Source organism: Sinohyriopsis cumingii, chromosome 4, assembly GCF_028554795.1.
Source record: "Sinohyriopsis cumingii isolate HCF-2022 chromosome 4, ASM2855479v2, whole genome shotgun sequence".
NCBI classification, from domain to species: domain Eukaryota; kingdom Metazoa; phylum Mollusca; class Bivalvia; order Unionida; family Unionidae; genus Sinohyriopsis; species Sinohyriopsis cumingii.
Genome location: NC_142964.1, coordinates 118720598 through 118746249, shown reverse-complemented (window position 1 = coordinate 118746249; position 25652 = coordinate 118720598). Strand labels below are relative to the sequence as shown.

Here is a 25652-nt window from a genome sequence, read left to right as displayed (position 1 = left end):
TTTCTATTTAAAGCCTGCTGTAAATGGACTGCTTTTAGAAAAATTAGATCCTGTCCAATTTTCCTGATTTTTTCCTATGTTCTTCATCATAGTGAACTTTTTCATGGCAGTAAACATAAAACCATTATAGTTGGTTTGAAATTTGTATCTTTGCATGAAACATTTATTCTGGATTGATATCCTTCATATTTAGAGCAAACAGACAACCTTGAAAAAGAAAAATCTAGTCATAACCACTGGATGGGAGTGGAGAGACAATGCTCCTTTATTTGTGGAGTATCGACTGATGCTGTGTAACTTGGGATCAGTTAACATGTTTCTAAACTTTCATTTCTGCATACTAAATACTCATGATTAGTTGTTGGTTTCTTTTAGTTTTTATGGGTAAGCCAAACCCTCTCTGCTGGATGTACTAGTAAAGCATCAGTCATTTTGTTTTAATACTATAAGTGCAAATTTTTATTACTAAATAATTTCAGACTAACTGCTGAATCAAGTAATGTGCAGAGATATTCTGCCTATGCATTGTTGTATCTGTGAGGTGAGAATGATGTCAGCCACATCTTCAGTGTACAGTGAACACAGTGACAGGCGTTTGTAATTTGCTTAGCTATCACTACTTTAAGCCCCTTCAAAGTTCTTTTGAACTGTTTGCCTATGTCAGTAAAAATGACAGTACATATTTTTCAGAATTGATGCAAGATGAGAACAGTTGAAAGAGTCATACTGTTGATAACACCTTCCCCATACTGTATAAACATTTTGCAGCCTGCATTTTTTCATCTCTTCTAGGCTAAGGGAACATTCAATCTTACCATCCATTTTGGCATTATAGTATTCAGTGAAATGCTCCCCACTTTACATTACACTGGTTATTCAAAATTTGCAACATTTTTTAAATTTACAGTTCAGCATATGAATTAATATATCATCCACTTATAAACTATAATTAGATTATTCTCATAAAAAATAGTTGTCAATTCCCAATATATATGATTGACACTAAGTGCAACTGTTTTCCATAAACACTGAAGAAATAACCACTGTGCTGGATTGAGGTGAATCTGTTATGTCTGTGTAATTTCAGGGGGGAGCACTCTGTACATAGAAACCTTGGTAAAAGACAAGTTTGACCCATCAACAGAGAAAGAAGGAAATCTGAATGTGACAGGACACCTGGGTGATGTGATGAAGGAGAGTGTTACACTAGCATACACCTTTGCTAAGTCTTTCCTGCTTACTCACATGGAAAACAACAGATTACTGCAGAAAGCCCCAGTCCATCTTCATGTACCAGAGGTAAGATGAACATCCTTGCTAATGTTCTAGCATAAATAATCATTTAAAAAGAATTAAGTGATCCTTTTAAATAATTCAGTCAACTTTTTCACATTCCAGTCCCTAAAATGTCATGCAAAGATTGCTTTGCCTATCAGACAAAGTATACCATTTCCATGTTCATCTTTTCTGCCTCATCCTAAGCCCAAAACACACATGCTGTGTAATCTCTTGGCTCAGAAAGACTTCCTCCACAGTGACAGCAGCATACCAGGATGACATCCTTCAAAACCATTGGGTAAGTTCGGTTTTGGTTCAAGATTTGAAAAAAAAAATATTTCTTCCCCTATGCGCAATTTAAGGTGTATAATAAACCTTGAGAAGTCAGACCATATTCCCTCTAAACATTGTATTCGTCTCAGTATGAAATTCCTTACACAGCCCAATCTTGTTAATTTCCCTCCCAAGTGCATCTAAAACATCATTCATGTGTTGGAGATGATTTTGGACAAAACATTTATCTTGGCATGGAAGTTTCTTCAACTCGTATACCTGTTAAGTATGGCAGCAGATTTGTTACAAATAATCCCTCAAATAATATCACTACAGCCTATCTATGCATAGGTTTTTTTGTCGTGGAAGAGACAGATACATTGCATACCAGTGAAATGATACACCTGTGCTGATTATCAGTATGATTCACAATACAGCTATGATATGACACATTATTGATACACATATCATCTTGATGTTTTTTTTATCTTTAGAAGGCCCATCATTGGTAAGGTGGTGCTTTTATATATTTTGACATATTGGTTGTATTTCTAGTACAGACCGACCTATCTTCTGTTCTCCTTGACAATATGTAAACAACAAATACTTAAAAGGGTACTAGGACAAAATGGTATGGACAAAATGTTAAGTGGACATAATGGTATTGGACAAATTGGTATGGATAAAATGGTGCAGACAAAATGGTATGGATAAAATGTTATGTGGACATAATGGTATTGGACAAATTGGTATGGATAAAATGGTGCAGACAAAATGGTATGGACAAAATGTTAAGTGGACATAATGGTATTGGACAAATTGGTATGGATAAAATGGTGCAGACAAAATGGTATGGATAAACTGTTATGTGGACATAATGGTATTGGACAAATTGGTATGGATAAAATGGTGCAGACAAAATGGTATGGACAAAATGTTAAGTGGACATAATGGTATTGGACAAATTGGTATGGATAAAATGGTGCAGACAAAATGGTATGGATAAAATGTTATGTGGACATAATGGTATTGGACAAATTGGTATGGATAAAATGGTGCAGACAAAATGGTATGGATAAAATGTTATGTGGACATAATGGTATTGGACAAATTGGTATGGATAAAATGGTGCAGACAAAATGGTATGGACAAAATGGTATGGGACAAAATGGTACTAGGATTAAATGGTATAGACAAAATGATACGACTACAATTTTGTTAATACGAAATGTAAAAAAAAACACAGACAAATTGATTCTTGAAAGCAAGGAAGAGCATGGAAGTGTGACAAACACTAGATCAGGTTATTCCTAGGCTTCATGGTAAATGCTTAATTTCAATGGCAGAAAGCCAGTTTGATGAAGGTCATCATAAAGTTAGTTTTAGTTGTCTGCTTTAAAAATGAGACCAACATAAACTCTATCTCAGATGATATGAATAATCGTTGTCCATTAGTTTATGTATGGGTTGAATGCACAGGTACATTGTCATAAATTCTTTTAGGTAATGGAAGGCTGATTTTGTTGATTCAAAATTGTTGCGAATTGTTTCAGTCATTAAACTTGCATTGAATTGCTATTTGGTATCGTTGCATTTTGTAGATTTGGCATAAGTTTTTAGCAGTTTCACTTTAGTTTTTTTAAATAAAATACAATTAACATTTCCGAAGTTACACGAATTTAATAAAAATCATTTGTATTGGTTTCTTTTTCAGTTAGTTTATGGATGCATGAATATTTTAATATAATAATAAAATTTAAATTTTATTATGATTTTATTTAATTATTATTTTCATTAGCAAGCGAAATTCTAATATATGCACCATATGCCCCATATCATTTTGTATGCAACATTTTAACCATACCATTTTGTCTATACCATTTAATCCTAGTACCATTTTGTCCCATACCATTTCTTCCGTACCATTTTGTCTGCACCATTTTATCCATACCAATTTGTCCAATACCATTATGTCCACATAACGTTTTGTCCATACCATTTTGTCTGCTACCATTTTGTCCATCCACCCTTAAAAGCAGTCAGTTGTTGATTTTAATTCAGCCTTTGAGGCCATTTCAGGCTGCTTTATTTGATCACATGCAGGATAAATTTGGTCACCATGCCCTTTGTTTTGTACTGCATGATTTCTTTAAAAACATCTCATTTCATGTCATCACTTAAATTTGGAATGCATTATAGTGTTATCTTTAAAACAGAAGAAATAGTGCAATTTCCTCCTGCCAGTAAAATCTGTCTAGAGCAAGTCAGCATGTGGGAATAGAGGTGACTAAAAAACAAATTGATCACATTGTACTTGCTGCAGATACAAAACAACTGTCTAGAGCAAGTCAGCATTTGGGAATAGAGGTGGCTAAAAAACAAATTGATCACATTGTTACTTGCTACAAAACAGCTATCATGGTCACATGCACTCATTTCTGTCAGTAAAAAAGGAAATTATTGACAAAACCTGCTCCCCTTCTACAAATTAAGATGAGGTGACTATAACACATGCAGACTGGAATCTGCTCCCATGCCTGTTCTGTGCTAATGTTTGTTTTATACCATCATCATGTTCAGTCACTGATTATATATATCAACATAAAAGGAATCATTCCATCTGTATTCCCAATGTATGATAAGTACTGTACATACTGTACAGATCATTTAATAGTCATGTCTGCACAAAGTTTATATGTTGAGTTGTATCTATTTGGAATGACTTTTGGTGTGCTGCTTCCATTGTGTCATGTGATAAATAAGTTGTAGTTAGTTTTGATTGGTGGACATTCTTTTACCCTGGATTTGAACAAACAGTATCCACCTATCAGAACTGAATATAACATATTTCTCTGTGTGACACACAAGAAGAGTGGCCTTCAAATTCAGTCCAAGTAGACAAAATATCAAGCAACAGAGAAGCTTCACATAAAAATGGTTATTAAATGATCAGTAAATACTTAAGTCAAACAAATCTTGAATGTCTGCTTTATGCTTATGTATGTTATCAGTGGCTGAACATGATAACATGATACAACAATTGGCATGGAGTTGGTGTGGTGGGGGCAGATTTCAAACCACATCAGTTAGTCACTGTGTTTGTAGAAGACAAGTGAGTGTTTCAGTAGTTTATTAAAAACAGTTAACAGAAATGAGTGCATATTCTTGTGACAGCTGTCTCAGATCTATTCTCAATTTTAAGAATTAAAAGGCAGCTAATAATTATTTATGACCGCTGAAAATTAAAATAACTTGCATAAAGGGTAAGTATCATTTTGTATGGATTCTTCACTAGTACTCATGCATGGATGGGTGCTTATGTAGCAGACTTATGTACACCTGGGTGACTGATTCATTTGCATGGAAAAATTACATGTATAAAACTTGCTCAAAAGCACAGCTATGTCAGCCAATTTGTGGTCTTTGCTCATTTTCTCAGATATAAACTTTATTATTTTTAATATTTTCTCAAAAAAGTACATCTTCACAATCTTGTTATTGCTACTAAATGGAAAGTCATATTGACACGGTTATTATGAGGTCATGTTGACATTCAATATGGTCAATACAGAAGCCATCTTGTAAATGTTGCTATAACTACTCCTTTTGAATGGAAAATCATTTCAGCATGGGATTTTCATCAAAAGACTTTTTATAATATCTGTTTGGTCCTAAATTAAAATGATTTGTTGACAAAACTGGCCATCTTGATAAAGCTTGTGACTACCCCTTCGGAATGGATGGTCATATCAACTAGGGGTTAACATAAAAAAAAGACTTCTCATAATGTCCATTTGGTCCTAATGAAATTGTGCTGGGTGCCATAGCAGACATCTTGAAAATCATCTAGCTATTCCTCCTAAGTAGAAAGTCATATCAGTATGTTGTTTTCACCAGAAGACTTCTTATGGTGTCTACTTGGTCCTCAATGAAAATCGTGCCCATCTGACTTTCTCATTCACATCCTTTACCTCAAACAATAAATATCAGCAGCACCAACATTAAATTCACAAAGTCAGTACAAAACCTAGGTGTTACTCTGGACAGTACTCTCACATTGCACCAACATGTCATGAACATATGCAAGGCTGCATATCTTGAGCTGAGACACATCAGCTCCAGTCGCAAATATCTTTAAGTTGATGCCACTAAAACACTTGTGTGTACATTAGTACTTTCAAGACTGGACTATTGTAACTTAATTCTATCTGCTTCATCTCAGTATCTACTCCAGAAACTTCAAAAAGTTCAGAACACAGCTGCTCGGATCATACTTACAGTACCATGATCAGAGCACACCTCCCCACTGCTCTGTACCCTACACTGGTTATCCATTCAATCCAGAATCAAACAAAAAATTTGTTCTCTGTGCTATATTTCACTGACAGACTCCAGTCCAACATACCTATCTGACCTCACCCATGTGTATACCCCAGCAAGATTTTTATGCTTCTCTTCTTACAATCGTATACTCATTATTCCCACTATGAAAACAAAGTCATATGGACAACGTTCTTTTGCATACCAGGGCCCAGCAACATGGAATGAAATGCCCACTGAACTTAGACACAAGACACAGTGATCCCATTCAAGAGTGCTCTTAAAACTCACTTATTTCGACTGCAAGAACAAACTTAAAGACCTAATAATGTTTCCTACCTTAAATATTTTCAGCATGTTTTTCATGTTTTCTAATTTCATTTTGTTTTTTGTAATCGTATCATTATATATGTTTTTTATGTTATAGGTGTTGTCTAATGTTGTAAAGTGCTTAGAGCTTCTAAAGATTAGGCGCTATACAAAGTCCTCATTATTATTATTATTATTTAATATAACCACCATGGCAGTCATCTTAAATATTTTGTTATTGCTGGTTGTCTAAAATTGATGGTCATAACATAGAGCTTTCACGAAAAGACTTCTTATAATGTTTAGCTTGTCCTAACTGAAAATGGTGCCTAGCAGACATCCAGCAGTTAAAAAGAAGAAATGGTCTGGTCTTGAATTCCTGGAATTTTATTTTAGACAGCAGAGCTTCAGTCTTTTCAAGGAACTCTTGTTTTCTCTTCTTTGTCTTTACAGTTATTTGAAATTAGGTCTGTACTCATCATTTGGGAAAATTAGAATGATACTGAATATTGAATTTATTAATTTGGAATAAAATGTTCAGGACTAGATTTCCAGAAGAAAATGTTTGCATGATTATAAAATCATTTAGGATTGGGGCTTTATTGTAGTCACACAGATGAAAACAGATATGACTTGGATTTATGCTTTTTGATTGGTCATCTGGTTAAGCATCAGACTCCTAATACAAAGATGACAGTTTTGATACCCATGCAGGCCAACCCAGGTCTGCTGTTTATGTGCATCCTTGTGAAAAGTACTTAGCTCCCATTTATCAACAACATGCTGAAAGTACTGTTAAAAACCAATCAACCAATAACTAGCCTTATTTTTTGTACTTCTTTTGGGTTTGTCATTGTCATTGTTAGTGTAGGCATCAAGATTAAGATTTTGCATTTCCTTCCATTGCTCAAAAAGTGGTGCAAGATTCAAAACCTGATAAATTCTTCATGAGGATTATTAGCAACTTTTATCATAATTAGGTTACACTGACCTACTTTTCATACTCCTGATTATAATACACAGTTGCTAGAACAATCATGAAACTTGGTTGAGTTATTTCAAAATCTAATATATTCTGATTTTTGCAGACCACATTAACCTTCTTTTCTTGCTTTGTGGCTGTTAGGGTTATGAATCATGCAGCTTTGAACCAGGTGAAACTTTGGATACCACATACTTTTTGTATTAATGTCAGACTGGTGCCTTTTTTTTTTAAAACCCTTTTAATATCTGGTATGAAACTTAATCAGTTAGATTTCAAGGTTTGTACACAAGGATGTGAAAACTCATTGCTGATCTCCACAGCTATTGTTGAGTTTTATCTCCATTCAGGATTGAAATTCTGTCGGAATTTTGTTAGAGAAGTGTAAAATGTACTTTTATTCTTACTGCTTTTTTGAAGCTGTTGTAGGACCACTTGTATCAACTGCAGCACTAATGATGAGAGCTATTCACTTTGAAGCTATTTATAGGAACATTTATATCCATTAAAGCAGTCATAGCTGTGAGCTGTTTGTTTTGAGTCTGTTTATTCGAACACTTGCATACATTGCAGTAGATGTTGCTGTGAGCTATTCATTTTGAATCTGTTTATGGGAACACTTGTATACATTGCAGTAGATGTTGCTTTGAGCTATTCATTTTGAATCTGTTTATGGGAACACTTGTATACATTGCAGTAGATGTTGCTGTGAGCTATTCATTTTGAATCTGTTTATGGGAACACTTGTATCCATTGTTGCAAATATTGCTGTGAGCTATTCTTTTTGAAGCTATTTATTGAAACACGTGTCTATTGCTGCAGCTGATGCTGTGAGCTATTCATTTTAAAGCTATTTAAGGGAACACTTGTATCCATTGTAGCAGCTGATGTTGTGAGCTATTCATTATACTAGGTATGCTGAGTAGTTGAACAAATATTTTTTTTCCATCAATGCTTACATCAAGATAGATTTCAGATTATTCGATCTGTTCTTTCTTTTGTTGAATACTTGACAGAGGCCTATTCTAGAGTACAAGTATAAAGGATGTACTGCTTTAAAGACTTGAATCACTGCCAAAATATTATGTTTTGTTTGCCAGTCAGGATTGCAGTCAACAGCATGCCAAGTATTCCCGCAGCTCTTTTATCATGGTTGAGCAACCAAAAAGTTGAAGCATGAGATATCACTGTTAAATAAACGATCATAAGTGTAGCAAGAGAAATAAAAATTACATGCATAATTCACCCCTATATGAAGCTTAAACGACTTCTATTTGAACATTCCAATTTACATGAAATAGAAACTAAATTTCTTATAGAGAAACATATTGATGCAAAACATTCAAGACAGTGCAACCTTGTTTAGTCAACTAATCAAAGGAAGGCTGAGTTTTGATTGTATTAGTGGAATGTTCAGTGAAGGCAAGTAAAATACAGAAAATAGCAGGGGGAGGGGAATAAAACATGAATGGATATACGAGAGAATGTTTGAGGGTGTTACTATTATGTGAGATGATATAACGTTTTTTAAATATCTCATTCAAAGTATGCATGCCCAGAATTGTGCTACACAAAGTAATTAATCCTTTGCAAAAACCATTTAGAGCACCAAAACCACTAAACTACACTGGACAACAAATTTTTACAAAAGTCATGTTACTGAAATAAAATTAGTCAATTCTTATCAATTTTTATGTGCTGAACACGAATATGACAGTCAAATTGCAAAATTGGCTCTAGTTTTTTTGTAATCTGCAAGAAATTAATGTTTACATAACGAAATGCATTCCAATAGTAAAAGGTCAACTGTAATAGCCTACCTATAAAAAATCAAGTCATTGACTACATCTTAGATTTCTTCGCCTGTCTCTTGTACAGCTGTTCGGGAGCATCTCTGAGGAGTGTCCAGCAGTAGTCAGCCAGCATTGTAGTGGACCATTTTCCCTGGTATCTTTGTTCCATTGTTGCGATATCTTGATGAAAACGTTCGCCGTGTTCATCACTAACAATACCACAGTTGCTAGGAAAGAAATCCAAATGGGAATGAAGGAAGTGAATCTTTAGAGACATATTGCAGCCAAGTTTCTTATACTTCATCAACATGTCTTCTACTAGTTCCTTATAGTTTTCTGCCCTAACATTTCCCAGGAAGTTTGTAGAAACTAGGCGAAAAGCATTCCATGCTTGTTTCGCGTCACCTTCCAGCAAGTTGTTGAACCGGTCATCTTTGAAAAGCTCTCGAATCTGAGGACCCACAAAAACTCCCTCTTTAATCTTTGCTTCGCTGAGTCGAGGGAATTTTTCATGCAGGTATCGGAATGCTGGCAAAGTCCGGTCAATGGCTTTCACGAAGTTCTTCATCAAACCTAGTTTGATGTGAAGGGGTGGTAGCAAGATTTTCTGAGCCTCAACCAGAGCTGGGTGTTGGATATTCTTCTCTCCAATGGCTACATTCTGCCTGTGAGTCCATTCCTTCCTCATGTAGTGCATTTCCCTTGCTCGGCTATCCCACTCGCATAAGAAACACATGTATTTTGTATATCCTTGCTGCAGTCCCATTAAAAGGGCAACTACCTTCAAATCACCACAGAGGTGCCAGCTGTACTTGTTATACTCAATGGAATTCAGTAGCTGCCTTAAGTTATCGTATGTCTCTTTCATGTGGACAGCATACGCTACTGTAATAGATGGAAGAATGTTTCCATTGTGCAAAAGCACAGCCTTGAGACTCAGTTTCGAAGAGTCCACAAATAGTCTCCATTCTTGTGTGTCATGAGTGATTTTTAAAGCATTCATGAGGCCCTCAATATCGGAACAGAATATCAGATTACTTTCCTTTCTGAAGAAAGGCTCCAATTGCTGGTGGCGCTTTCGATATGCAGTAATTGTGACATCTTCTTCTAGAAGATTCCATTGTTGGAGTCTTGATCCTAGCAATTCTGCCTTGTTCTTTGATAAGTCCAAATCACGAATCAGGTCATTTAGTTCTTCCTGTGTTATTCTGTGTGGGGTTGATGATGCACCACAGTGAAAATCTGGATCACTGCATGCTGATGGACCAGGAGAAGAACAGGTCGACTCACCTTTGTCTTCGTCAGATGAATCAAGAGAATATTCTGCTGGAGGTTCTGGAATAGGAAGTCCCTCACCATGTGGAACTGGTCTCAATGCAGACGGAATGTTTGGGTAGACTATTCTCGACTTCTTTCGCTTCGTTATTCCGCCGGAAAGAGGAGGAACCAAGCAGAAATAACAGTCATTTAGGTGGTTGCTTGGCTCTCTCCACACCATTGGGACTGCAAACGGCATTGATGACCTTTTGCAATTCAACCACTGTGAAAGCTGTGTTGTACATGTAGCACAGCATATATGCGGAGCCCAAGGCTTGTCTTGGTCACCAACCTTGCATCCGAAGTAAAGATGATATGCCTTCTTCACTTGAGAATTGATACTTTTCTTCTGGTTGGCAAATGTCACTTCCCCACAAATATAGCAAAAATTGTCCGCAGTATTAACACACTTTCGAGGCATTACTGTTCTTTATTGTACGTAAATGGATAAAATAATAAGCTTTATGTAACAGTAGCTTGAACTGTCTCGCACAACGTCTAAAATATTTTAAATGCTGAACCTATCTGATTGGGCTTTATATAGTACACTGCTTACGTCAGCTTCAGCAGCCGCCTGGCATTAGTATAATAGGCCTACACATGTATAGTACACTGCTGACGTCAACTTACTTCAGCAGCCGCATGGCATTAGTATTGCATTGCATCAGAAAATGATGCAATCAACTGTGGATGATGTGAGCATGATGGTATTATGCAATGTTACATCATTATTCCGGATGTTGCTGCAGTCCTACTGGAGAAATTTACACAGTGAAACATAGAAAATGAGGTATATGAATATCTTCAAAACGAGAGCCAATACAAATTTTTCACGGTTATATTCGTGTTCGGCACACTAAAATACTACAGATTAGGGCCTTTTCAAGTCAGTAATGATTTCACTGTTGACCAGTGCTATTAACTACATATATTTTTCTTAATCATTTTTTTTTAATGTCTGAAGGGTTCTGATGAACTGACAGTTAAAGTCTTTGAAGAAATTTGAGGTTTTTTTGCTATACCCCTTTATTCATTATTATTGGCCAGGAGAACTTGACACTTTTCATTTATAGGTCTGTTTCTTAAATACCATTGTTGTTTGTTTAGTTTTGAAACTTGATACTGGGGTATCTGTATGCACCCTGAATATATCTATGCCTTGATAACTAAAGTAGGTTGCTGTGGCTACTTTGCATCATTCACTATTCATACCTTATGTATTTACTTTTGCATGCTTCACTCTATATATACCTTGTATACTGTGTATTCCTTAAGTAACACTTTGAGGGCATTATATTTTCCAAATTGAGGGCATTTAGTATGTAGGTGAATGTTTCTGAGTTGTTGCTTGTACAGCTTCGAAATTTAGACATACTTATTTCAGGCTTTAGGGACTTACATTTTCACTTTTTATATGCCTGCTATAAGGACAAGTTTGTTATGTTATGGTTTGTGGTTTGAGCACCATTTTTCAGCATATGATAGGTCATACATGTTTTCCAGTATATTTGGTGGAGGTAGATCCTCGGGAAGCTACTGACACGCTTTCTCAATACTCATGCTGGTCAAGTCAATACTCAAACCAACACTGTCAGTGATGTATGAATGCAAGCACATTAGACCACTCTGCCCTATATTATGTTATAATGTTTTCTGCCCATCCTTCTGTTACCAATTTTATTTCTGCACAATGACTCAAGTTGTCCCACATCTATAGTGACCAAGCTTTGCAGATGACCTGCACATGGGGTAAGGAAGAACCCAATTAGTTGTGGGGTCCGAAGCTTAAAGGTCCAGGGCACTGACAACAGAAAGAAAAATGGCTTCTGCACAATAACTCAAGTTCACCACCATCTAGAGTCATCAAAATTTGTGAATGGCTTGCATTTAGTGTAAGGAAGAACCCTACTGATTTCAGGGTGAAAGGTCAAGGTTTCTAAGCAACAACATCATTTTTCCATGATTTACAATTACCGTGCATTATGGAAAAAGTGCTCACGTGGTAAGCAAGTACCCATTTGATTTTTGGATCTTAGGTCAATTGTCGAAGTCATTTTGAAAAAATAAAAATGGCTCAAGCTTTCCATTGTCTACATTTGCCATACTTTGTGGATGGCTTTTGCATTTAGTAAACAAAAACTTTTTAGATTATTTTTCCAGGTCAAAGGTCATGGTCTCTGTGATTGTAAGAAGAAAAATGGTTTCCACACACTTGAATTAGTTCTACATCTCGAACCAAAGCCAAGCTTTGTGGATGGCTTGCATTTGATGTAAGGATGAAACCTATTGATTTTGAAGTCAGAGGTTTAGGTCACTGTGATTCAAAGAAGAAAAATGGTTTCTGCACAATAATGTTGGTTCTATATCACAGAGAGTTACTGTACTTTATGAATTGTTTGGACTCCAGATCCTAAAATCAATTAACAGAAAGAAGTGAAACCAACAATTTAAGTAAAATCAACAAACAGTTTATTTCTCTTAATTACAAAGTGAAAATGTAAGAAACACTTATAGTATTTTGAATTAAATTCCAAACTGTCCTAAATGTCCTATCACAAGTCCATAAGCATAGAATGTTCCAAATGACTTCCAGTAGTCTTGAAGGTCCTCATGTGCCACAGTGATGCAATCCAGAATGTCTTAAAATGAGTTCTCAATAATTCCAAAATAACCTGTTAATGTAATAATCCAAAGTCAATAAGCACTTAGCAGTTTCACTCAATAATTTAAATAAATAATTCCTGTCAAATTATATCTGAACACAACTGCAAAATCTGATCATGGATTCCAGTGGATTAATATAAAACAGGAATGAATTATTTGTTTACAGTCCCAGTAGTAGTAGATAGTGGGGTTTCTGGCTCAGTAACCCTAACAAATGCCCAAACAAATATGACATCTTTTTGCCACCACCCACAGGGACAACCCTGTCAGGATGTGTTCAAGATGAAGGTTGTATTGGAGATGACATATTTGTGACTGTCATACAAACTGTACTTGTTTGAACATTTTTTAGGGTATCAATCCAGAAACACTCTCAATATACTACTACTGTAAAATAGCTATCATTGGATTATTTATATTTTTAGATAAGATTTATATTGCTGATTGATTATTTATAAAGTTGAGACAGTATTTATACTTGATCTGAATTTTATCTAAAACAGTAGAATAAGGAATGATACTTGAATAAAAAATGTTGGGTTTAATCTGACAAATAGATTTTTTGTAAGTTTTGATTATATTAATGCTGCATCAGGATATACTAAGATAAATCTAAATGCAATTGGTAATTGTATCAAACAAACTAAATGTTGTCGGTTTACCGAATATGAATCAACGTGGTTGTTTTACAAGGCTGACGATCCACAAATACAAGGATGGACCATAAATCCGATGTTATTCATTGACGGTCTGATTGAAATATTTTTAGATGATGATTATTTATAAAGTTTCGACAAAATTTGTCAATATTACCTTGACTATCACTAATACATTCCACTTGATAGGTTCGTTGATAACAATTTTCATACGTGTTAATTCTCATTGGGAGAATATCTGTTAGCATACTGTCAATAATACAAACCTCATGTATAAAATTGCCCATGTTGTATTTTATGCAGTGCAAATAAGATCGTATTTGATGAAGTAACTTTTTGTAAGTCACACTTGGTGTTTTGCAAGTACCTTTTTTGTCTCAAAGCAAGGTTCGATTCTCATACAAGCAGTTGATAAGGTTACACTAACACCTGATATTATTAAACGAAAAGGATTTAAAGATGCTTCACTTGAAATTATACCAGAGCCAATCATTAACAAAGGTAAATATGATATTACCCCAAGTATCCTACTGTAATCTTGTAACGTCGTTTTACACACCAAAGTTTTGTAGTATTGTAGTATTGCATTAGCACATGAAGTTCAGGTTTTGGAATATCTTCCAACACATGATTGAAATTGATTATCTGGGCTTTTTTTCATTATTTTTTTACGATAGAGTAAAAGTTTTAGTGCCAACAACAGAATCAAGTAATTGATGATATTTATCCTTTGTCAGTACCTCGCTTTTCCTTACCCACTTGTACAAATTAAATTTATCTTTTACTGTTGTCACATCATTAACAAGATCAGTGTAGTTGCTTTCTGTTTTATCAATAAAACCAACTGCCAAACTTATTTTGTCCATGCTGAGATTTTGGAGTGTGAGATGTTTCCTTAGAATTGCATATGCAGTAATAAAAAAAAAGGCAACATTGCCTGCTTGACAATATTTTTTGAGATAACAATGCCTAATGGAACACCAAGTTTTTCTCGTAATATTTTATGTTCTTCTGAAAATATGTTTTCAATTTCATTATAATAATTTCTTATTGACAGCTCTCTGGAATGTTGAATCATTGGTAATGAAATATCGTCTGTGGTATCATAGTATGTTTTAATAGCATCATAAACATTTATGTTGTCAATTTCATCAAGAAAGATTTTTTTCTGGGTATCATCATAACCATCAGTCAGTGAATCAAGTTCCTCAATTACCTTTAATGATTTATTGACAATAACAGGATCAAAAGTAACTTCATCATCAACAGGTGGCAGTATTGCATTAGTATGTGCTCTGAAAATTCATTCAGCATCTTCTGTATCATCTACAACCTCAAGTAGAGATTTTTTTTATCAGGATAATCCATATCAAATTCAAGAAATATTTGACATTTACTAAATCACTTATTGAGCTTTTGATTTTTTGATAATTCATTTTTTCTTGTTTTATTTGCCAAATCATTAAGTTCATTGTGAGCTCACCTTATTCTATTTTCTTCAGGATTTTGACTGCCATGCACTTGCTCTTTTGCAAGATTTGATTTAATGATCAAATCAATATTTTCTTTGCTGAGCTCAGTTAAAAAAAAATCTTCATTAAATCTTCTACTTTTTGTGTTCTTCATGAGCCATCTGGATGACAGAATTTCCTGATTAAGTCAAAGTCTTCTATAGCTTTTTAAAGTTGTGGAGCTCTCATTCCAAGTACACAAAGAAAATTATCTGTAATCACCAGCAAATCGGTATTTTTAGTGGGTTTGACAAATCAAATAAATTTTTCATTTCATTCATTTGGTTTTTAGCATTTGCTTCTGCTATTTGATCGTTGGTTAAATTAGAGAGATTTCTGACTCCTACAAAATTTTTGCTTTTGCAAACACTATCATAAAATTCTTTTGCCACAGTCACAATTGGTGGGTCTATCATTGTGTCTGACATTTATTTTTACAGTCTGATTAAATTTCAATCGTGACGAGTTTCAATTGCAACGATTACATTTGATCATTGATGGTATATATTTGAAATGCAGTCAGACCAGGATATGGACTTTCTGCGGCGACAACATATATTCAGAAATACAAATACTTGTTAACTGTATTTGCGGATGAAATTGTAAAATTTTGCACTGTTGAAATATAATACATGTTTATCGTACTGAACAGAATTGCCCAAGTTATGTTATCAGTAGATCCCTCCAGCTGCCAGTTATAGATTTGTCTAACACCAGAATTTAATCAGCCATGCAAGATTTGTCTAACACCAGAATTTAATCAGCCATGCAAATGAAATTACCAAATAGATACCGCAACAGGACATTTAATTTTAATCCAAAAGTTTGCAGTTTCACCATTTGTGGTCCATTCTTGTCTGCCAACAATGACAAAACTAACAAGAAAAGTGTGATTTGGGTTATTGCTGGTTTACTGCATTGATGCACTTGTAACAAAACCACCTCTTTTGTCAGATGCTTCAACAAGAGTCGGAATATAACCTACATTGGTTTTAGTATGTTTTATGCCACCAACTGAAACAGAATCAACATATGCCTTGTTGGTTAGATCAGCAGGATCAACTGGAGTGTAATTGTTGTTATTCATTGTAATTGGTCCTCTTATTACACCACCAGCAAGTGCTAAATAATCGGCATTAACTGCAGCAGATACAGCTGATGTTTTACTGTCATCAACACATTTCTTGTTTGTTAAATCTTTGCTGGTGGTTGGAGTATATGTTGATTTTACTTTGTTAGCACCCATATCCAAATCACCTGACATTGTATTGCCGCTCAACTTAACGAAATTGCTTTTGACAAATTTAATATTAGCCAGTTATCTTTGGCCAGTGTTGTATTGTCAAGTTATGTATTGTATAAAACCGTACCACCAATATCGATTGTATCTGTCATTTTACACCAGACAAAAGCAAATAGGGCGTCAATGTACCTTTTAATTGGGTATAACTGACAGTGTCAGTATAATCAGTCGGTGGTGAATTTATTGATAATCTGGTTACTTTTGCATTGTTTGACAAAGTTAAATTGCCTGACATTGTATCACCAATTTTCTTTACTGCAGCATTGTAAACAGATTTTACATGTTTATAACATGCTGCTTGACTTGTGTTTACATTGGCTGGTGGAAAATTTTATTCTAGTCCGATAATCATTTTACGGGACATATTAATGTTTCCAGTAACAATACCACCTATCTTATCAAGTTTGGTGTCATCAACATATTTTAACTGAAGCCAACTTACTGCTTCAAGTTTGCTGGTGGATATGCAGTTCCAAATTTATTATTTTTTTACCTGACATTAACATCACCGCTCAAAGTTCCACCAGTCAGTGGTAGCTTGTTATCGTCAACAGAATTGAGTTGAGCATAATGTATCGCTTGTGTTTTGTTCACATTTACTGGTGGAAATGTTGTCTCAAGACCCAACACATGTTGATTAGACATCAACAAGTTGCTGGTCATTGTATTGCCAGATTTTTTTAGATGTCCAGATAAATTAACTGTTACATTTGTGATTGTTGTATCAGAAGATATTGATCTGTTTAACATTGTTCCTAATTTTGTGTAACTCATTGTTTATTTTTTATGGAGTGACAAAATTTGTCCCCAAAATGCAAAGTCCTTTGAGAAACTTTGTGTGGCGGTAAATAAAAACAGTGTCAATATTAAATTTTGATACTGAGCGATTAGTCAAGCACAAACACTAAAGAACTTCCCAATTGTCATTATCTTATTGTTATTCATACTGGATCTGGCAAAACAAACTTGCTGATGAATCTTCTGCTCAACGGCAACTTCAGCTACGGTCATGTATATATTTATACAATTAATCCACAGCAGGATAAATGCGAATTAAATGATTACAGTGACACATTACTCAATGAATTTGGTGCTGGTGAAGATACATTTTTAATCAAACAACCAGAAGATCTAATTCTGGTAAATGAACTTAATTCAACAGAACAAAAAATAATTATATTTGAGAATATTCCGTTGAACAATAACAAAATGAATAAAATGCAATCTTATTTTTCATTGTCATGTAATTGCAAGTGTAATGCAGCTTATTTTGCATAGGGGTTTTATGACGTTGATAGATTTATCTGACGAAATACAGGTTGTTTTTATACTCTATCCCAGACTTGATAATGTCGACATAAGAAATATTGCAACAGAACAATGCATTGATGTAACCAAAGATAAATTTATACAACTTTATCTTGAGGCAACTAAAAACCTTTACAACTTTTTCTTGTTTAATAAACTAGCACGTGATCCTAAAAAAATGTTTTGTTGTTGCATTGACAGATTTCTTTGACATTCTTCAAATGTTGACAAATTTTATGAAACATAATAAATAACAATGGACAAATCAAAGATTGATTTACTAAAGAAATTTGCTTCAACAAGAGCAGCATTTAAAACAAAAGTGCAGGAAGAACGACAGGGACAACTAGTTGCGGCAGAAGAAACAGCCAAATGTTTTAGGCCAGTTACCGAGGCTGTATTGGGTAAGCAACTAGATACATGAACGTTATCAGCCAACGAACTAAAGAAATTACAAGCAAAAGGTTTGTTAGGTTTACTTGGTGAGAAGCAGAAAACCGAGACTGAGGCTGCTGTTAAAATGTTTTTAGAACAAGCTGAACCATACCAGCAGATAATAGAAAAACTTGAAGAGGAAAAATTTGTTAGGGAGGAAAGTATCAGAGAAGCAAAACGTCCACAAATCATAAACAAGTTGATTAGGAGAATTTACAACAAAATTATTGATAACAAATGCAGAATGTTGATGATGAGTATGGTACTAATCTTGAAGTTTATCAGATTAATAAAATGGAACAAAATGTTTTTAATCAGCTAATGGATTGTTTGAGGTGATTACATGTAGAAAATAAAGATAAAGATGATATTAAATCAGTTGGTGTAGAAAATATGAGTAGATTGTATAAAGAATATTGATATGGGATTATTGCTGGTCTTTACAATAAAGCTATAAGAAATATATTAGGAAATGTGGAAGCTTTTAATAATTACAAGAGTAAATTAAGTACTATAGCAAAGATTCTGGATGAAGAACAAGTGGCAGAGAAATGTGGATATGGCATCAGAGTGTTTACTTCAACCGCATAAATAGTTGAGTGACTAATGTTGTTGATATCAAAAGAAGCTGGAAATACAAGTACGGAAATCGACAACAAAATCTTAGTTATGCTTGATCATCTTCGCGCAAATGGGTCATTAACAACAGGTGAATACAAAATTTTACACAATGAATTGCTCTAACATTTTTATAGGACAGTAAAAAATAAGATGATGTCAACTACACTTTTACTTGATTGATGACAATCAACCATGGACAGTGCAAACTTTTCTGTCAATTACAATCCGTCGATCCAACTTGATATGGCAAAACAGTACAAAATTGGATTAATTTCTGCTACTGCCTGGCATTTTATGGCAAAAGTTAAAATAGGTATCAATGATGATTTTACTTTTCAGCCTTGTGCCAGGGTATCAGTCAAAATACCAAAAGGCGTGTACAACTTAACAGATTTAAATAAGACAATAAAAGAGATAATTACAAAAATCAGGGACATTGCTGATAATTTTGAATTGGTGCCAAATTACAATAGGCTGTGTGCTAGAATCACATTAAATATAATTTGTAAATTGACTTTTCATCAGCAACTAGCAACGCATCTGTTTTAGGCTTCAACAATCACCATTATGGCTCAGTTGCCAAACAAACTATATCATACGATGGTGATGTTCCAGTAAATATAACACAGGTAAACACAGTAATTAATTGCGTTTGAATCTTATTCTGCACGAGACAATATAAAGTTTCTCTCCTGACATTACTTCTGAGTCGTTAATGCAAGTTAGCCGTAAACAGATAATATACTATCTGATTAATGTCGAAATGCAAATATCAAGCATAAATATGCAACTGACATAATCAGTCTGGGTGGCAACTTGATCTAAACAACGTAGATTGCCGATAAGATAAAAGGAAAGCTGGTGTCGGCACAAGAAATAGCACAAGTAATGTCAACAATTGTGCCAACAGCAGATAGCAAACAAGCAATTATAGAGACAACCAAGAAACTGTTATCTCCGAGAGGTGAGCAGATTATATGAAAACTAGCATCGTCAACAAAGTCAATAACCATACATTGCCGCGTTTTAATTTTTGTGTGATAGTGATGAATAAAAATAATGCATGTAAAAGATTATCTTAACCTTACCGAAGAATTTGATGTTGATGACTCAACAACAGAATTTGAGTATGTTGAGTATCATGATGAGAACTCGAACCAAATGAAACAAGAATGAGTACATTTAATACACAAGACGAGGATTGTTTCTGCTGCCACATAAGGCCATACTTGAAATACGTGCTCAGTTATTGACACCAGCTGGGGACCCAATTGCAGCTGGGACAGAAGTTGCACTTGTAAGTAGTGGATGGAGCTCGTTGTAAAACGCACAATACCAGCTGGCTAATCAAACAATATAGGATATTTCCAAGTACTTACGTATTGCAAGTACAATACTTAACACAATTTCATTCAGTGATGGTTATTCTAGATCAATTGCAACAAATATGTTCTGGTTTTAAGGATACTGGATCCGGAGGGGCTATATTTGCAGATTTCCAGATTGTAGTCCAATTGCTCATGGAGCCAATGCAGCAGCTGATTTGGTTCTTGTCAGAGATTATTTGAGGGTCATATCTCAATTGATAAGGGTAGCCCAACTAGGGCTATATTAACATCTGTTTGTAACGCATTCAATAAACCAGCACCAGGTGCTACAGATGATGGCACAGCAATGCTGGACACTGTAAATTTGATAACTGCAGCATGGCACAAAAGAAATATTCATTACAATGAGGGTTATGCCAAATGAAAAGCGTTTACCACAGAATCAAATCAAATAAAAATGATGTTGCCGATTAGCTCAGTATTTGAGTTTTGCTCTGATTACAACTAAGTATTTCGCGGAGTTCAACACACATTGATACTTGACAGGGCCAGCAATCTAGATTATATCATAAAATATGATGCTGCAATAGCAGATATGCAGTTTAGAATCAATAGATTTGCTTTGTGGATGCCAAGAATCGTTCCGTCAATGAGTAAATCAATCAAACTTGAGTCACTGCTATCAGCGTACACAAAAAAGATTTATTTTCAACAAAACGATTTACCAAACCACATTTACTTCAACCGACTACACATGGTGTATCACAACAACACCAAGTCAACAGTCAGCAATTACCAAAATGTGTCTGTTGTGTTTTAGCATAATAATCATCGTGAAAATCAACTTGGAAATATATCTGCATTTGATCACGCTAATATCATCAGAATATTTGTCAGAATAAACAGTATCCCAAATGTGATATTGAATGCAAGTTTGCCACTGACGCTAACAGAAATGTATCACATGTATACATGTACTTGATGGAAGCTATGCAAGAATATCGGGACTCCGACAGCGCATCACAAACATCAGTTAAGGAATTTTGGATGCTCCATCCAATCTTTCATTTTGATGTCTCAAAATATTCCAAATGAGCTATTGGATCAACAGCTGATATTGAAGTAACCTGGCGATTAGGTGCAGCTTTACCAATGGCTGATGCTGCAAATTATACTGCATTTGCGCTTGTTAACAGTGACAGATACATTACAATCAACGCTACCAAAGGCAGAATGACTGTCCAAGTTTAAAACAATTTTATGTAACAACAGATATAAATAACAAAATACACTACAAAAAAAATATACTTGACTCAGATACAAATAAAGAAATTATCAACTCAAGTTGCCAAAAGACGTGCAGTTTCTCTAAATATTTCTCCAACTAGCACAACAGGTATACAGACAAAACTTATGTTGATACAACAACAGGTAACATAAATGAGCAAGGGCAAACCATTTGTTCTTAATCTAAGTTTGGCTCAAGTAACAGCAATGACATGACATGGTGGGTTTTTTGGAGCAGCACTTGCCATGTTAGCCAAAACAATACTGCCAAAACTGACGTCTGTACTCGGAATGTTGGGAATAGCAAGTGCATCAGGTGAAATATTAGGAGCAACTAAAAAAGAGCAGTAGCCAGAGACTCTGTCTAACAAATTGTGTGAGTGACATTCTTCAAACTTAAGTTTTGTGTGACAGTAACAAATAAATAATGCCAACCAGAAAAATTAGATCGAAAACAAAGACAACGTCAAGAAAACCAAGAACCAGCCACAAAATTAAGGCAACGCAAGGGGGATTTATAGGACCTCTTCTAGCAGGAATAGCCAGCAGTCTACTTCCCAGTCTGCTCGTGATTGGCTGTGGAGTCAACTTTTGCAGCGTAATGCTGCCGGGAACGAGATGATAAATGTTCAAAGAACATCAACGATGAAGTCATCACTGTTAAGCAACATTGATATACTTGACAAATTAAAATCAGTAAAGAATATTCATAGTGTGTTATCTAAACTTGATACAACACCAGCAGATGGATCGTGTGTAGTAAATGTACAAGATTTCAACGATGGATCAGATATGCACTGGGTAGCAGTTTACAAAAATATTTATTTTGATTCATTTGGACTTACTCCAAGTGATAGTATCAAGAAATTTATCAGAAATAAATATTAAAAAATTAATTCTTTTTCTAATCAATTGCAGCCAGTCGGAACTTCTGCTTGCGGTTACTATTGTGTTATGATTGTAGATTCAGGTGGCAAATAGCCAGATTTTCTCAAATTTATTCTACAGTTTGACAAATACCCAGGTGCAGACAATGATAACCTGGCTATTAATTTTATTTGACAAATGTATATATAAAAAATGACAACATATTGTTTCAAATGTAAAACCGAAATGTCAAATACAGACGAGCAAACAGAAAAAAATAGATTGATATTAAAAAGTATTTGTGCCATTTGTGGCAGAAAAAAAGTCTGTTTTTAAAACAAACAGCCAACGACAATGCAGTTGTTGGTGAATTGTTGAGATAATTCTGATTAACGATAAACTTATTCTGGTAAATGATTACAAAAATAGTATTTCTGTTTCAGATTTTAAAATGTTAAGACAAAAAATACAATATTAGAAATTCTGACCAGAATCTTATTGTTTACTGAATTTTGTCCATTTTCTCATTTTTAGTGTAAAATTAGGGGTAAAAAACCAGAATTTTCAGACTGAAAAATGTAATTTTGTGGGCAATACCTCAAGCGGTTCTCCAGTAGAATTTCATGATTTTGTTATAATTTCTTCTGTTTTTACTCCAGTTTTCATGTTTTTCTGGGGCCTCGAGTGGCTGAGTAGTCTAAAGCACTCTCCGTTATGGATCACTGCCATCTCACCTCTGTCAGCATGGGTTCGAGTCTCAGATTCGGCCAATGTGGGTATGTGAGAAAGCCTGCCAGTAGCTTCTTGTGGGTTGGTGGTTCTTTCCAGTGGTTTTCCTGGGTTCTTCCTCCACCATTAATACTGGCCACCATGTATAGCCTATCGTGTGCTGAAAAATGGCATTAAACCCCACAACAACAACAACAACAAAAAATTCATGTGTTTCTGTTTTTGACCAAAAATGCTGAAATTTATTTTTTAAAAATCATGAAATTCAACTAGAGAATCGCTCAGGGTTTTGCCATCAAAATTATAAAAATCAGCCATAGAAATTTTCAAACTCCAAATAACCACCCACCCCCACCCCCACCCCCAGGAAAATTGGTTATAAAACAGGAATATTGGTCCAAAAACAGAAAATTGGTCAAAAACAAAAACTGTACAGAAGAATTCTAAAAAATCAGATATTTCTTAATAATATTTTTTGTTATGATTGAAAAATCTGATTTTTTTATCTGCCTGGTACACCTGGCAAATTTATCACGATAATCGTTGTACATTTTCAAATCTGGTGTAATAATTTTATCTGTTTCAAGTATGTCTTCAGAAATAACATGAACTATTTCGTTACCGCACAGTACAAATTTTATTTTTTTATTTGATGACAGCAAATAATATTTACTTGCTAGCAGTTTATTATGAAAATGATCTGTATTTTTTACTGCTTGACAAAAATTATTTTTCTGTTTTAGTTTAAATAATTATGAAGAAAAAACTGATTTTTGGCCAATTTTTTTTATTGGGGATTAAAAACAATGATTTTTGGTCAAATTTCATGTTTTTGAGGGGGTATTTGGTAGTAAAAATAACGAAAATCAGTCAGAAATCAGAAAATCTGAAAAATATAAATATTATTTCTGTTTAGTCTGAAAAAAAAATATTTTGTGACAAATCAAATAACAATGAAATGTAAATGTGAATGCGATCGCGACCTAGTTCTCAAACAAGATAAAATAGTAACATATTGCCAGTGCTGTAATCACAGAGAAATAATTGGCGCAGGTATTGACATACACAAATTAACTGGTACATTACCAAAACCAGTAGGTGGTTGGACACTGCCAGCACACAAATACACTGGGCCTTATAACCAGCTTGATCAACAGTTGGACAAGAACGACAATCCACTGCTGGGACAAGAGCCTTACAATCAAGTGGATGCTATCACAATGCATGCCAATATTTGTTATAGCAACAATGAACAAGACAAACCTGGTTGTGTCAGGATCATGCTAGATGAATCATGTGAAATGCAACCAGCCGGAATGTCTGAACGTATTGACAGAAAGCTAGTGCATAGGAACCAAATACAAGTTGTGTATTGGATTATACGATGACCATGCAACTGAATTTCCGTGACAAAAGGTTGTCTTGAATGCTGTTGACGATATCTGGCAATAGATCTAGTAGATATTTCAAATCTCTCTCAAAGTTTAATGATGACAAGTGATACATGTTTAACATTATTGATGTTTTTATTAAATACACATTAAGTATTCCGATTACAGATATAACAGGAACATCAATAACAGATGCATTAGCTCAGATAATTATAGGCAATGAGAGAAAACCAAATATGGACTGACCAGGACGCAGTTTTTCAATAAAAAATTTGAACAGTTTCTGAAACAGAACAATATTAAAAAATATACTAACAGAAATGAAGGAAAGAGCATTTTCGTAGAATGATTTAACCGCACACTGCAAGAACATATTCAGAAACATTTAGCAATTTAAAACACCAACAGATACATTGACATCTTCTGCAGATTATATCAAAACATAACAATACAAAACACAGAACACTTTCATCTGGTGAAAGATAGATGTCGCCGTATGATGCAATTATTACTCTGATACTGGCAAATGAAAATATGTACCGGAGACATCAATTTAAGATCGGCGACAAAGTTAAAATTTCCTTGACAAAAAAAATTGAGAAAAGGTTTGACTCCAAAACTGGACCGAAGAAGTATTTGTTGTTGATAAAATTCTAATGACGATTTTGGTCAGTAAAAGATTTGTCAGGAGAGTCAGTAATTGGCAGCTTCTATGAACAAGAGCTGCAGCAGACAGATCAAGATGTTTTCATTATTGAATGAGTTATCAGAAAATGTGGTACCGGTAATTAAAGTTTGGTCAAGTGGTTAGAGCATCCTCCTCAGATGCGGGAGGTCATGGGTTAGATCCCCAGCCGAGTCATACCAAAGACTTACAAAAATGGTACTTACAGCTTCCTCGCTTGGCACCTAGCATTAAGAGGTTATTGTTAGGACTGATCGGCCTGGTGTCAGGATAATGTGACTGGGGGGGACATCATGCTACATGTCTGTGGCATGATGCCCCAGTGCTAGACATCACTATAAACTGCCACACTGCAGACATCGTAGCTATATGACTGAAAAATTGTTAAAGCTACATTAAAAATCCAAATCACACACACAAACACACAGATTGAATCCTGCCTAAGTGCAAATTGGTATAGTAGATCAGGGATTTTATAAATGGTTGTAATTGAATCTGGCATTGTAAGAGAAAATTTTACTCGTGTCTTAATACTCGAGTGCACAAAATGTTTTAGTATGTATGATTGTAGGATTCACTCTGATTGCTAAAAAAA

The 25652-nt window shown here is 34.7% G+C and overlaps 1 protein-coding gene across 1 annotated transcript in view; it reads left to right on the top strand.

Annotated features, from left to right (window-relative positions):
• The window catches only part of LOC149801981 (lon protease homolog, mitochondrial-like), an 85577-nt gene that overhangs the window by 27438 nt on the left and 32487 nt on the right, over positions 1-25652 (top strand). The window contains exon 7 of the mRNA XM_089956378.1: positions 1088-1299. Coding sequence (XP_089812504.1) covers positions 1088-1299 — 212 coding nt within the window. The remainder of the gene's footprint in view (positions 1-1087; positions 1300-25652) is intronic.